The sequence below is a fragment of the Anser brachyrhynchus genome (assembly GCF_964034855.1).
Source record: "Anser brachyrhynchus genome assembly, chromosome: 12".
In the NCBI taxonomy this organism is placed as follows: domain Eukaryota; kingdom Metazoa; phylum Chordata; class Aves; order Anseriformes; family Anatidae; genus Anser; species Anser brachyrhynchus.
Window position 1 is genome coordinate 14385515 of NC_137707.1, and position 15301 is coordinate 14400815.

The window sequence follows — 15301 nt, forward strand, 5'->3', positions numbered from 1 at the left end:
GAACCCACACAGAAGGGGCTGCAGAACTATCCAGACAAGTCTGTTCTGTGAGTTATGGTTCTTTTTGTTATCTGTAAAACTCACCACTTTCCATTCCAGGTAGAGACCTTCTTCTGTATAAAGCATATAATCAATCCTCCTCCCGTTTCCTTTCAATGAAGCCTTCCTCCCCTTTTGACTGGAATTGTGGTTCTTGCTGGTGGGATAGACTAAGTATCCTTTCCTTCCTTCTTCACTTTCCAGCACCCTATTACATAAAAAAAGGCATTAGATCTTGGCTTGTTCTGTCCCTTAGTGCATTATGCTAGCTCGCTGAATCCCCAATAAGGGCAAGAACACCTGTCCAGAACTGCTGAATACACAATGTGAAGCACACCTTCTCCCAGGTGTCTCTGTCAATATGAGGTTGTACCTTTGCTAACAGTGCTCTTACAGCCTTGTGGTGGGTTTGGCATCACTGATGCCGTACAGTGGTCCTGCAGACCTACCCTTGTAGCCAGGAGAATAAAAATGTGAGAGCAGGCACCTGTCCTCCTGCTGTGTGTAGTATCCTGTAGTAGAGACTAGATAACCCCTGAAGGTCCCCATTTGTCTTGTACAATAATTCTGTGTTGCTATGCTGTATGTTTTCAGTATTGTTTTGCTGTTTTATTGGATGTAAAAGGAAACTTGTGTTACTGTCTCATGTTCTATTTAAAAGATCTACCGAAGTAGCACTACAGACAACAGACACAGTTGTGCACGTGAAAGCGGAGCTGCATGCAGTAACTGCATGCACAGGGTAGCATGCCAACAGTTTATATCAAGTACAATCACATCTGTTTTGCATGATAACTGTGCCAGAAGAGAGGGCCAGATGAGGTCATGTTTCTTCTGTCTGGCTCAAAATACAGAAGCAAATGTTTTTCAAAGTCACTTCCCTGAAAATCATTTTCCTTTACTTACCTGCCAAACCCTGAGCTCAAGGTTCTGTGATTTCCTGTGTAAGAGTTGATGACACCATTAGGCTACATCAACTGTTGCAGGAGAACCACTGAGCCATGAACTTGGGTCCCAGCAGGTGTAAAGCCTTTAATTTCACCTTGGGGAAAAAAAATATTTTTGGTCACCCAGTTTCTGACTTTGGATGACTTTTTGATGATTGTTTTTGTGTGTTTGTTTTTTATGCATGTGAGTGTACAGAATGAAGGAAAAACAAGAGACAAATGTTAGACTGTCATGATGTGTCTTAAATGTTTTAGATTCACGTGGTTTCTTTGTCAAGTTTTGTCTCTTTGGAAAGCTTCGGATGGTGACAGGGGACACAGCACTTGCTACAGTTGATTAGGTCTCATTAACGTTATAATCAGTAAGATTGGGTCAATTGATGCCTGCTAGTACTTCATGTGCCTTCAGAAAATAAGTGACAAAATTATGGTTGTATAGCTAGTTATTTAATCACAGTGTTTCTAAGTCCCTTTGGACTTAGTGAAGTATTGAAGGTTCTTAGAGTTTATTGTAACCAATTTATAAAAGTAAGCTTCCTTTTATGTATTATTCAATTTTAGACTGTCATCTAATAACTCACGTTAAATTAGCTTACTCCCTGCACCCCATTTGCAAGCTGATTTTACAAAGAGCTACTGCAAATGATTGACTTCCTGAAATCCTTTTTCTAGATCCAAGAAAGCAAGCTCTTTGATGGAACTGACCTCTTTCAAAAATTGTATTTATATTTGGCAAAGCCAATTAAGAAACAAAGTAGAAGAAACTGATTACTGCTGCAGTACTGTGCACAAAAACTTGCACGCATTAATTTGAAAGATGAATTTGTTTTAGCTTCAGCTCCTTCCTTTTGAATGTCTGTGAACACTGGGTATTCACTTAACTTGCACAACTGCTCATGGAAGAGAAATGTTAATTTCAAATACCTGGGGAGAATTTATTATACTTGGGCATGCATGTGCTTCTGACTAAAACTGCTATCACTTACACATAATGGTTTACTCTTTCTCTCTACCAAACATCCGGCTATGCCATACTAATTGTTAAATGCTAACAACTTAAGTGAACATTACTAATTATGACTGTCACACAACTAAATCTGATTTTTTTTTTTTTTTTTCAGAACAATTGTCTTAACTCCTAGGACACAAAGGCAAGCTAGAAAGGTAGTTGGAACTTCAGTTTTTCCTTTTTGGAGTTACTTGAGACTGAAGCTCTTCAGTTTAAATGTGAAAGTTGCATTTCTCTGGACACTGGTTTTGTACTACCGACTGCAGCTGCCATGAACAGGGGAACATGAAGAGCGGTGTATGTAAGGGAGCCATAAACTTACTCCGTAAGGGAGCATCTCTCATCCAGGTGGGCAGCACCTGAGTTAAGGATGGCTAGTAGTGGTGGTTCTGCCTGTAGCCCAGAATTGAGAGCCACTACCTGACAGTGGAGACAGGCAATTTTGTGGAGTCTAGAAAAATCTGCTTTTAAATCATGTTTCTTAGCTGTCTTGTAAGGTGCTCCTCTGTGCAAGACTGTTCAGGGTTTAGAGACTACAAGTGGCTTATTCCAGTCCTTGCTTGACGGTGAGCGTTACCTTTGTGACACAAGATCAGTTGCGTGCATTTCACGAAGGCTCTCTGAATAGAAGCTTGTGCAGCTCCTAGCATTGCTAGAGGGCCCCAGATGGTTACGTCTAGCTTATTAATTGTTCTATAATTATAAATGACTTGCTCATTATTTGTACCAAGTAGGTTTGTCTATTCCAATGTTTTACGTATGCTGTACTTAACATTAAAGAGATACTTAAGAACTAGTTGTTCTACTGCTTTCATGGCCTAATTAGTTTGATAACGTGAACTACTTAATTTTATTTATAAACTACAGAAGAGTGCTGATGGAGAAATAATTCTCTGAAGAGCTTACGTTGCCAATTTCAATGTCTGTTTTAAGTATCTGTAAAGCTTGATCAAAGTTTTACTGAAAAATTTAAGAACGGTTCAATTTTAGGCTGTACTCTGTTCTGCTGCATATATGAACAACCCTTGTGAGCTGGAAAGTGCTCAATAGCCCTCCATAGTCCCTCAGTACTTCACTTACATATGTTAGGAGAAATGCTTTTTAAAAATGCTTCAAAAAATCTTTGAAGCCCAGATTCCATTAACGACTTTGAATTTTACTGAATTGATTGGTAATTTCTACAATTACGTTTACCAGTCCCTTGCAGAGGTGGCAGGACTGGCTCTCTTGGCCTTCTGTGGAAGTGATGGTTTCTCTAATATAAAAGCACCTTTACATAATTTATACGTTCAGCTCCTAGCTTCCCTGCAGATGTGTATAAAAAGCTAGTCGAAATTCCTGTTAAGTAATTTTTTTCATTGGTTTAAAAGAAATATATATTGGAGAAAATGTAAGCCACTTTTAGTAGGCAAAAATTCTTGTGTATATTCTGTTACCAAAATTTAAGAATATTTTTGAGCTACCTCATACTGAGGTGCTGTGCATATACATAAGGTAGCATGAGTAATATTCTAAACCTGTATTGATCATTTAATGGCTATGTATCATTCATGTATTTGTCAGTGGAATTTAATTGCTAAATACAAGCAACTCTTCAGGGAATAAAACAAGATAGCCCCCAAATTAATTTGGTGACAGATTGTCTCAAAAGGCTGCTTGAAAACACAGATTCTATTTTTTAAAGAGCTCCAAGCCTGCTCTTGGAACCATAAAATAGAATGTTACACCCACATACAGATTTGCATTTGCAAACTTGATTGTAGAGGCCAAATTACCTTACTTTTGCTTCCCAAAAATCCTCTTCACATGTACTAAATTCATGTTTTTCAACACGTGAATAGAAATGCCTAGAAATGTTGCAGGCTTTTGAATGTGCAAAGCGTGACTTGCTGTAACAAATCCTTATCTTTTGAATATAAACTAAACCTAGACCTTAGAAATTAAGTAAGATCCTGGACATGTTCAAAACATACCAAGACCACCAGGGGTAGCCTCACCTAATGCATTCGTCTGAGTGTCCATGCATACCGTACTGTACTGCACTTTGTGAGTAAAAATGCTCTTGCAAATTAATAACAAATACAAAAATTATAAGTCCACTAGCTCAAAACAAAAATACTGTTTCTCAGTATCAAATCCTCTTTAAATCATTGCCATACTAGTATCACTGAACGATGACCAGCCATTCCTAGTTATGTGTGATGTGCTATTTTAATTAATTCCTCTATTTGTGAGTTTGCTTTTTTATATTCATCAAGTTTTGCAAGCTTTCTAGCATGGGTTGTTTGGTTGGGGGTGTGTTTTAAACCTCATTATTTTTTTCATTTGAAGAAAAGTATGTTTCCTTTTGTTTCTGTCCTTTGCAGAGCCATCACCGTGGAACTGGCTGCCTGGCGAGGGGTTTTCAGACTGCGTACCCTTTTCAGTCATGCTCAGAGTTCTTGTCCTGTGAGCCTGTCCAGGTAGGACCAACTCTAGAGACAAAAACACTGACTGCAGTTGCTCTCAACTTTTTACCCACCGAAGCCAACTCCAACCGACTTTTGAGAAGCAGACACTTTTCCTTCCCTTTTTTACCTCTGCCCCAAGACACCCTGAGTAAAAAATAATTTATTTTTTACAGTCCTTGAAACACCTCTCAATTTGTGAAATGTTAAATAGCAAGCAATTAACTGGCTTTTTAAGGAATCACTTAGAGCATGTGGGAGGATTAGGAGTTGCATACTTCTGTAGGTTATCTGGAGTGCACACTTCATCATCATATAATCCTTCAGGATCCAGCAAGGTACCTGTGAACAGAAAGGGAAATGTGACCATCCCAGCATGCAGCCTGTTACTGGCCTCTCAGAGAACTTCTTGGGGCACAGGTATGTGAAGACAGCGTACGTGGCAGGGGTGGGACACAACGCTGTTCTGATTTGAAAGCACTTTATATTCACTTCTGTGAATTCACAGAAGTAATAACTATAGCAGTTCTTCTTACAGTGCCTGCATCTCACACCTGACTAAGTGAGGCTTTTAGTCTGAGGGATTCTTTATTTTCAGAACAAATGTAGTAACATAATAGTATAATGGTAACAGTGCGGATGAGGATACGTGGCCTTAGTACTTCAGCTTTTCCTTTGCTGTCTCCCTCCATATGACTTCTGTACCATTTTACCTAAGCACAGTCCCTACCCTAAGCCTCTTAGGTTTTCCCAGCAGATGTTCCAATCTAAACTTGAACTTCGTGTTTTCTGTTGCTTCTCCTTTCTATACTCTGAATGCTGTCTCTTGTTCCTTAATAATTCTTGACTTAACTGTTTCTTTCATTTTCAACCTATATGCACAAGAGATTAGCAAAAGGTAGTAGGTTCTAGTGGCAGGGAACTAGCCTGTTTGTTCCCTGCCAGTCTAGATGAGCAGCCTTGCTTTAGTCTTCACAAGCAACTCCTCTATCCCAGCCTCCCTAAAGCCACCTTTCAAAATGTTGTCTCTGCCCTTTGATTTTTCTCAGGAGCAGAGAAACTTTTTTGTTTTTGTTTTTTTTTCCCTGCTACGACAGAGTAAAGCCACATTCTTAAGTAGTACCGAATTCTTAAATTTAGCATCTTCACAGTTGTAACTGCTCCTCTGAAGAAAAACTAGTTCCTGATCTAAAACTTTACTGAGCTCAAATGAGTTTTACCAGGTCTGAGTTCTGTGAAATCTGATATAAGATGAACTCTGCAAGTTCATAGTAATGTTAAAATACTGGTAAGTCCTCACTTACAGTATTTCTGTAATGCCAAATGGAACATTCTGATCAAAAGCTGTATGTTTTTGTTGCATGAAGAAAGTACAGAAACAATAACTTGGTTCTCTTTTTTGCAAAGTAATCTAGAGGTTATTTAAGAAGTACAGTAAGTGTGGGAAGGCATTCAATAGTTTAATGCATAAACTCTAGAATATGGACCTGGGTTTGAGATGTCTGTTTGCTTCTTGATTAAAATTCAACAAAACATTGTTAAGATTCACAAACAATATCGTTACTACCTTAGAGAAATACCCCTTGCAAATATTTGGTTTCCACAGATTGTCACTGCCAATTAACTGTGTGGCCTGCTGCTTTTGGGTGTTCTGTGAGTGACAGACAAGAACATATTCGTACAATGATGGCTAGAGAAGGTCTTACCGATTGCCCATGGTTTATCCTCTCCAGGACCAATTCGACATGGGTCTTTGTAGTGTGTAAACAGAGAATGCTGTTGCTCCAGCTTGTCGTCTGCAGGGAAAGAACAAGGCCAAGAAAAAGCACATCAGCCATACGTTGTTAAACCTGTGGATAACTGTTCGTTCTGCCACAAAAGAAAAGGCAAGTCTTCCTTCCTACTCAGTATTCGTGTATTTTTTAGAGGACTGATGCGAACTGGTTCAGTGGTTTTACTGCACAGCGGTACCTTGTCTTAACCAGAAATTCCAACTAATGCTTGCTAATAACAGTACTTTTTCCTACAAAGTCTTTCTATGAAAGACAGTTGGGGTAGTTTCTAGCTGTAAACTGAAGGTTTTCTAACATACTGACTTACCCTGCCATTCACGTTTGCATTGCTTATACTTATACAAAACTTTTGTTGAGATCACATGATGGAGATTTGGACTGACTTCAAAATGGCAACAGAAATGGCTGTTTGGGGGTGTATATACACATCTCAGTGAATTTGAAGATAAGAGCTAGTACTTCACTTGTTTCAGAAGAATTCACTGAATGCTTTTCAAGCTGTAATAGGTAAGACAAAGGACAGGCAATTGATAATTTGCTTGAGATATCTACAGCATTAGAGACCTTCTAAATATAATTGTCATGATCTCTCAGCGTTCAAATTAATTTCTTCCTAATTGCTACTGTGCTCCTTGCATTTAAAGCCTAACTCAAGCTCCTCAAGCTCATCAAGCTCCTAGGATTACTTATTATAACAGATATCCTACAAAAACGTATACATCACAGTTTCAGATGCTGAACATACAAATAAGCAAGTTCTAGTTCTGTGCACGCTGTTTAACATAGTGATCATTTTACGTAGGAGCAAGTACAATTAGAACTTGAAAATACCAGCTGCTACAGTTCCATTTTTGTTAAATGGCAAAGAAACTGGCAATAGTTCCTGATAACTTTCTTTCTTGCAGCACTTGTACCTTTTACAAGGTTAAAATTTCTTAGCAACACTTGAAGTTTTCTCTTGGGATCAATGGGATATTCACCTGCATTTGGAGCTGCTGCTGTTATTTATCACTGTCTATTGTCAAGGCAACAGAATATGTAAGTATGCATGAAAATGGACTTCTCTAAAGTCAGAAGCCAAACTTCAAACTGTAAGCTGTATGCATGACAATGCAGCTCATGCACTGTAGTGATTGAACTGATTCTTCTTGCGCAAAATAGTATTCTTGCCAAGTAAAGTTGTTGTTAACTTCTCCCTGTTACAGAGGAAGCACAACACAAACGGTAATGTGGAGTACAGTAGTTATAAGAGACCATGGCACCTGGCCATTTTGTCACTAATAATGATTAATAAAGCCAATTTTCTTTCAGGTACTGCATCTGCACCAGCTGATCTGCCTCACTATGTGATTTCAGCTTTTTCCCCACTCTCTAACCAGCTCTTTACCTTGAGAATATCTTCATAAGAGCAAGGAGACTGAAGAATGAATTTGCCAGGGTATCCTGGAGCTGTGGCAGAGGACTGGAGGACTGAGCTCCCTAAAATTTGCCAGGTATGCAATGCAGAGAATTGCTCTTTCTGTCTGAACATCCAGCTGGATTCTTTAATGTCTATGGTAGAGTCTAAGATGTAATCTGTGCAGTTCTCCATTTCTTCAGGCTTTCCCTTGTTACGTCATACGGCTACAAAACTTACCTCAAAACCAAGACAGATTAAAATTTGTCATGATTAATTTGCCACTGTGGTGCTGGTAGTTTACAAGTCAGAGCTGATGAGGCAAACTTCAACCCATCTGATGGGAATGCTTTTTACGTTCTACTAAAAGGTTTAAAAATATAATCAAGTTTTACACAACTGAGTCCAAACCAACCTGACAGTAAGACAACTTTCTAATAATGTTGCCCATGGTGAGAATTTACTGTATTAATGTTGGGTTAATGTTCTCTAAAGCTGGGAGGGAGGGAGCTGAGTTTCAGAAAATCTGTCATAAGCGTAAGGTTACTCATGGACCAGGAGGTCTTTGAAAACTGTACTGTAAATACATCTAAGAATAGAAGCTTGGTATTTACTGCCACAATATTAATTATTTGCTGTATCAGTCTGTGGAATAGGAAAGAACACAAATGTACAAAGAATTACAGAAAGCTGATTATTGGGGGGGGGGGGGAACCAAACCAGTTAAATTGTTGCAATCCTAACAAACGTCCCTAAAACAGTGTGTAATGTAAAATGGACAAGACAACTTGACAACTTTAAAACAGTGCATTAATCTTGCTTAGTGCATAAGCAAACAAAGCAATCTACAAATAACAAATGAAATAGCCAGCTTAATTGCAGTTCCTAGGCTGAGTGAATTTTAAAAGGGAGTGGAGTGTAAATAAGTTACAGAGATAGCAAGAATAAAATGGATTTTTATAACCTACTTTTTAATCATCTTTAGTATTAGTTGCAGCATTTACATCTATTACTCGCAAAAGCAAATAGTTGTGCTTGCTTTAAAAAGACAGGTCACAACAGCATTAATTATATTCTGTACTTTTTGTTCAAGATACTGGTTAGAGTGCCAGAACCTCCCAGATAGAGAATGCTGACCGGATGTGCTACCTCACAGCTTCACTCATGTCTGTTCATGCTGCGTAAACCCATTCAGTTGCACATTCTGTAGATTGCCACACCCTGATGGGGCAGTCTCCCCTTTGGTGTGTAGTGAATTACTTATTTCCTTGAAGGGCATACTTGCCTTCAGGCCACTCCATCCATCCAACAGTGCTGCACCCAGAACAGTCACATAGCAATGGATGTGTCCGTCTGGATCCCCCAGCTCCTGTCTCCTCCCTTCACTGGAACTGCTGGAATTGCCTCCTCTGCCTGTTTGCGTAGCAGCTCAAGACCTGTTATTAACTACACGTCCTTCTTTCCTTCCCTAAAAACTCACTACCACTGCTACCCTTGTATTTTATCCTAAAACTCTTTTTTTTTCGCTACAGTATTCTGTAGTCATTACTGCTTACTGTTCATCTCCACAGTGCATAAGGGATTCTTCTACCAGTCAGAGCACTTGCCAACACCTTTTCTGGCCCTTCTGAGTTTACTTCAGATCGCATAGTTGTGATAGATTTTACTTTTTGTACAAATGAGCTAGAAATGAAGAGAAGGGCTGTTTTGGGTTGCTGGTCTTTTCTACTCAATTAAATGTTTCTCCAACTTTGCTATAATATTGCACTACAAGCATCTGATACAAACCGTGAGATTAGAGAATGCTAGTTGTTTTTGAGATCAGACAATGCTTGTTTTGCTTTGCTTTATTATTGGTGCAGTTTTTGCTGTCAGTCTCAATTATCTAGGCTTCTTATGAAGACTACAGCATTCACGTGATATTCTTCACACATTCACCTGTTAAATCCACAACCTCAGTGGTCTGAATTGCTGAATCCCAGTTTGAATGCTGCAGCTTGAACTCACCTGCACTTCACACATTCTCTCTGGTAACACAGCAGAGGTGAAATCCCTGTAATTAAACTCGCCCCTCACTGTACCTGGCTTGCGCGCTTTATCCCAGTACTTCAGTTTTGGCCCAGTCACACAAAAGGCCTCTCAGCCATCAGCTTTGCGGGAGGTTGGCCGCTAGACCCTGCTGATCCATTTGCCAGCTCCAAACCAGCAGAGCTGATTGACATCGTATAAAGCGAGCAAGGATCTCTGCTGGATGCGTGAACTGTACCAAGTGGGAAGGCAGAGATGATACAGAACACAGCCCTGCACTCCCGAGTTCGCAGTGTAACTCTTAACAGAGCAAAATGTCTATATTTGGAAAAGGCTACCATTTGCAAATATATCACTCAATAATTATGGTTCTGTGGAGTTCTTTCTTCTAGTGTCCACAGCATCCAAATACAGAAAAATAAATTTATTAACATTAAAAAAAACAAAAGTACACAGCATCAGTTATTTTTTTCCAAGATTGATTTAGCAATGTTGAGTTCTCTCTGTAGCATTAATCTCCCATACTTATGTATATGCACTATCAAATTACTTTTATAACTGCATGAATTTAGTACTTTTTCTCCACTATAATCCCATAGTATACACCTCTTAAATTAGTAAATAAAATTCTATGACAATAGGTATAGCACACTATAGTAAAATTAAGTAAATTCACTCAAGTAAAATTAAATCACTGGATTCATCGTCCTTGTTACTACTGCACATCACAAATTACTGCTCTTTGTGCCTTACAAAACCAGCATATTTACTTATGAGGCAGAGGTTGCGTATCCTTGGCTCATCACAAGGCTGGTACCTAGTTCAGAAGTTTCTTTATCAAGTCCTTCCTTGCACAAGTCAGTCACAACTTAGTATACTACGATAAACCCGCAAGATGAACAGATCAAGAACTTTCTTATTTCTTGTTCAAGTCGGTACACACTAGGAAAAGGCAAAGCTTGTCTTACCAGAGGAGCAGTTATCGAAATTGAGATCTCCACAGATAACATCAAAAGCCACCAGCTCCTCTGGATTGGCTGTGCTGGAGGAGGAGGTAGATTTTCTGAATTCAGACAGCCAATCTTGAAGCATATCCAGTTGCTCACACCGAACAGTAGTGTCTCCTGTAGCAAAGGAAAAAAGAAATACCAAGAAATAAGATCTTGGATGATGTTCAGATCACTGCATGCCTGCATGAGTCCAGCAAAATCACTAGTGCCAGTGCTGTTCCATTGGTGCGAGGTCTCTGTAGAGCTGGGTCTGCACCTCACTTGTTTCAGTCAGAGGATGTAGAGATTAAAGCAAACTAGAAATAAATAAAATCTATAAAAATAAAATAAAAATAACAGAGCTATTCCAATCTCATTTTCTTTCCCCTTACCCATCAAACATAATCCCTTCAATGGAGCACATGCAGGCAACAAAATTAAAGGCATACCTTTTCTTTAAAATAACAAGGAAAAAAACCCTTAGCACACGCAGTGCTAAGTCTGCACAAGGCCAAATTAAGCCTTGAAGCCAGATTTACAAGAGCTGTAAGTGGTACCTTAGCCTTATGCGGCCTTGACTGCACATGGAGAAATTTCATCTATATAATTAGCTATATTAAAAATTCATACATAGAATGACACTAGGTGAAAGTCCAGCTTTTCAGTTAAGAAGTACTGCATCTCAAGTTGTATATACAGAAGAAGGTGTCTTTAGTTGCATGGTTTTGATCATTTTTTTCTATGGCACACCTGATACAGAATGAGCAGATAAAAGTCATTAAAAGGCTTTGTAAATGCTCTGGCAAAAATGTCAAAATTCTGAAATTAATACTTAAGGGTGAACTTCTGTAGTTGTTTAAGTGTGGAATAATTACTGTCATAAATAAAATGTCATATTATTAGCTATGCTATTACTAGACAACTTGAAAAAAAGGGTGCAAAATTAAGAAATGGCACGGATAATAGTATGCTCAGTACATAATGATTAGCCCAAGAAAGCTCCAGCTAAATACAAACTGAATCAGAAACGTTCAACCAAGTGTGATTTGCTACAATCCTAAACAATTAAATGAAATATTGAAAAGAACATGACCAGGAAAAGAGACCTTTAAGTAGGTCCTGACACTGACTCATCTGTTCAGACTGTTAATTCAAATCGCAAGTAAACTGATTTTTTTTCTTCTACTCATCAGTTATTCCCCTGTAACAATCAGTAAACATCAGTTATTTCCCCTGTAAATCTGTAACAGTTGGGCTGTAATATACAAGCTTGTACAAGTGCTCTTTGGATCTCTTCCCTGATCTACAGTTTCTAGTGCTTGTACGTCACGTTTAGATAATACCCTAATCACACAGCTTGACACAAATCCAGTCCTGTATTCTTGGAAAAAACCCTCGCTACCACAGTGCACGTGAAGTGCAGAAGTGCACTTCACATATTTACTGATTATGTGTACTGATACACTACACAGCACAAGAAAGCCTTACAGTTAAGACGCAGTTAGAGAAAAGCACAAGAAATAGGTCACATGGAATAAATACAGCCTGGAGCAGGTGATACTAACTACAAACGGTGTGTGACTAACATATACATTCTGCTTAACTAAAGACACAGATGAAATTACAGCGTCAGGGAAAGCACGATGTTCAGGGGGGCCTCTGGCAATCATCTGGTCTGTCTCCTTTGCTCAAGCAAGGTCACCTTAAGCAGGTGCTCTTGACCATGTCCAGTTGGGCTTTGATTGTCTCCATGGATGGAGATTCCACAGCCTCTGGGCAACCTGCTCCAGTGCTAGGTCACCTTTTCTATTAAAAACAAAACAAAACAAAAAAAAACCTCCTTTGTTAAAATACTATTTTTTGCATTTCAGTTCGTGCCCATTGCCTCTTGTTCTGTTACTGGGCACCACCAAGGAGAGTTTGCCTCTAACCTCCATACAGCCTCCCATCAGGTATTTATACACTTTGGTCAAAGATCCTTTCAGAGCCTCCTCCTTTTGCATTATCTGTATCTTTCTATCCTGGTTTATCACCTTAGGCCACCACATTCTTCTGGCCTGCCTTTGTTTCCTTGTAACTTTTAGCATGGTGCCTGTTGACAAGACTACAGTAATTCATCTTGCTTCCCACAAAGTCCTGATTATTGCTTAACTGTCTAAGACAGACTTATTTATCTTTGAAGTGTCGAGATACTGCATGCATTTTCTGGGAAGTATATATCTGGCGTGGTTTCAGTTAGGATGAGTGATAATATAATACAGCCATTACCTATGAGAACATAAAACTCTGACAGCAACCTGAAACAACACAGCAAACCCACTAACTAAACACACAGGTAAAATTCTCCAAAGCAGAAAACTACTTATAAAAACATAAAAAAAGACAGACAAAAGCTTTTAGGAGGATGTTTTGAAAAGTGATGGGTAACATGCATTGCCATTATTAAAAAAACATTAACTACATAGTGATACATATCTCCCTCAGTGAGAATTGTGAGCCTTTGTAGCAGCACTGCACAGCAGAAAACCTCAGAAAAATAGGAGCCTTGGAGTTTGAGAAGCAGGCACCTGTCACTTCCTTTTAGAAAAGGTGCAGAACCTGTGGTAGTCTGGCATCTCTGGTTCTCCCCACTAGAGGTCATGGAAGCAATTGCACACTTAAGTAGAGTGTGTGCAATCAAGTCAGCTACATTTCCATGACAAAGAAATCCTCTAACGCAACCTAGATGTAACTGTTTTCTGAGGTTAATATTATTGTTATGCAGCTTCCTGTAGCTACACAGCAGGTACTGTATGTATCTGGATGCAAAAGTTCTTAGCAGTGCATAGTTTTAGCACCTCCCAGTGATCCATAGCATTGGAGGTGAAGGTAACTGAATTAATTAGACATCTGAGTAGAGGGGAACCCAAACCTGAATCCAGAACAACCAGTGAAGCAGACATTTCAGAAACTGCTGCTGAAACAAAATAACATCTGTTGATATTAACAGAAGGGAGCTAGGTAGTAACTCCCAACTATAACATTCAACTTCTCCTTCTTCCAGCCTGCAGCTCTAATTAAACGTTCAGATAGAATCACTGATCTGATTGACTGCCACCAGTGATGAACCAGAGAATACAGATTTGTGCTAATAGCTCTGCACTCTTTTCCTTAGTAACTGGGCTGGAAAACTGCAAGTAATCATGTTGTGACTGGTTCCTGCAGTCAACATTTCCAAGTTCTCTGCGGTTCCCTTCAGCTTCAAATTTCATACAAGGATGAAAAGGTATTATGGGAAGCCTCCGCCAGCATAAACAAATACTTCACCTTTGTTCATTCTAGGGTAGTCAGAGCCACCCTTTTCATTCACTTTTGAAACGCTTAAGTGAAATCCTGGCTTTAGTTAGAACTGCAGGTAGGTACGATAGGAGGACTGCTTTGTTCTCCCCGGAAAGCTGTTAAGAGAAGGAACGCTAGGTATCAAACACAGCAGCTCATAGGCCTAGTCAGGGGCTGGAAAGGAACAGTTGCAGTGGAAGTTCTTAAAGTCAGAGTTCTCAGCACTGATCTGTGCTAGGGGATATATTGGAAGGAACCTGGAGAAGATGAGCAAAAACTAAAGTGTAAGGGATAAAGCCTAGTCAAAAGGGAACATTGCTTCCAAGTCACAACCAAAGGATCCTGTTCAGCCATGAGTGTCATGCCTGACTAGGTGATGGATTAAGCAGACCTGTGTAATATATCTAAGCAAGGATAGGCTGGAGCAAAACAAAGAAAAAAAACTACCACACCAAACACCACCAACAAAAAAAACCTTTTGCTGGGTTCTGCTGAGTTACCTTTCAGCTAGGTAAGGTCCCCAGTCAAGCGCAACACAGCTTACAACAACTGTGTTAGCGTAGCTGAGAGGAGGGGCCAAGGGCAGACTGCCACAGTGTGGATAAGCTAGCTTTGCTACTTTAGCAATTTTTGTAGAATTACTGCCTGGGGATGTTGAACGCCAAAGATACTCCTGATTTTACAGCTGAGATTTCAGACACTGAGGGATCTCTCTCAGTCCCAAGCTAAATTCTACTTAAGCTGTGTGGGGGTTGGTAGAGCTTGAAACTAGTGCTGGAGAAGTCAGAGTTGCTGGTACCTTGATTGTTGATGACCAGATTCACAATAAATGCAAAAAAAGGGGCATGACCGAGTTATGAGATAGCATCCAGCATGCTACATCATCTGGACCTGGGCTGGAATAGCTTGAGGCTTACTCTGTTTTGATGGCTTAGGGGGGTGTCTTAAGGTGGGTAGGGGGGGGGCAGAACTTGGGAAGTAGGTGGATTCTACGAAGCAAAGCCTTCCCAGAACATCAATCACTGACTAACTGAAAGACATAAAAGACACACGTAAACTTAACAGCCCCCTGGAAAACAATTACATTCAGGTCTCATTAGAGGACCCCCTCATTTGTCGCAGAAAATGCAGCTATTTCCGGAATGGAAAAGAAGAGCTCCTTCATAGCAGCGTTCCTTAACAGGTATTGAGATTCAGGAATACCTATTGAGAGAATAATCCGCATCTATTTCTGAAGTTATACTGAAAAAAGTGAAAGTTAGCCCTGGAAAAAAAAAAAAAAAACAACCTCAGAACGGAGTTCAGCTAGCACATCTCCTGAAAAAAGTATTAGGA

At 39.5% G+C, this 15301-nt stretch overlaps 2 protein-coding genes across 13 annotated transcripts in view; one reads left to right on the forward strand and one right to left on the reverse strand.

Annotated features, from left to right (window-relative positions):
• Positions 1 to 15254, forward strand: part of PRMT7 (protein arginine methyltransferase 7) — a 52526-nt gene extending 37272 nt beyond the window's left edge. Inside the window, exons 18-24 of the transcript XR_013938640.1 lie at positions 2108 to 2343; positions 4362 to 4457; positions 4770 to 4862; positions 6176 to 6328; positions 7141 to 7273; positions 7547 to 7728; positions 12520 to 15254. The gene's annotated coding sequence lies outside the window, so the exon portion shown is untranslated. The remainder of the gene's footprint in view (positions 1 to 2107; positions 2344 to 4361; positions 4458 to 4769; positions 4863 to 6175; positions 6329 to 7140; positions 7274 to 7546; positions 7729 to 12519) is intronic.
• The window catches only part of SMPD3 (sphingomyelin phosphodiesterase 3), a 120730-nt gene that overhangs the window by 5698 nt on the left and 99731 nt on the right, over positions 1 to 15301 (reverse strand). For all 12 annotated transcript variants that reach the window (XM_080553036.1, XM_080553034.1, XM_080553029.1 and 9 more), the window contains 4 exons: positions 10628 to 10783; positions 6149 to 6238; positions 4721 to 4784; positions 85 to 247 (listed from right to left, as the gene is read on the reverse strand). In XM_080553036.1, the coding sequence (XP_080409162.1) occupies positions 85 to 247; positions 4721 to 4784; positions 6149 to 6238; positions 10628 to 10783 (473 nt within the window). The remainder of the gene's footprint in view (positions 1 to 84; positions 248 to 4720; positions 4785 to 6148; positions 6239 to 10627; positions 10784 to 15301) is intronic.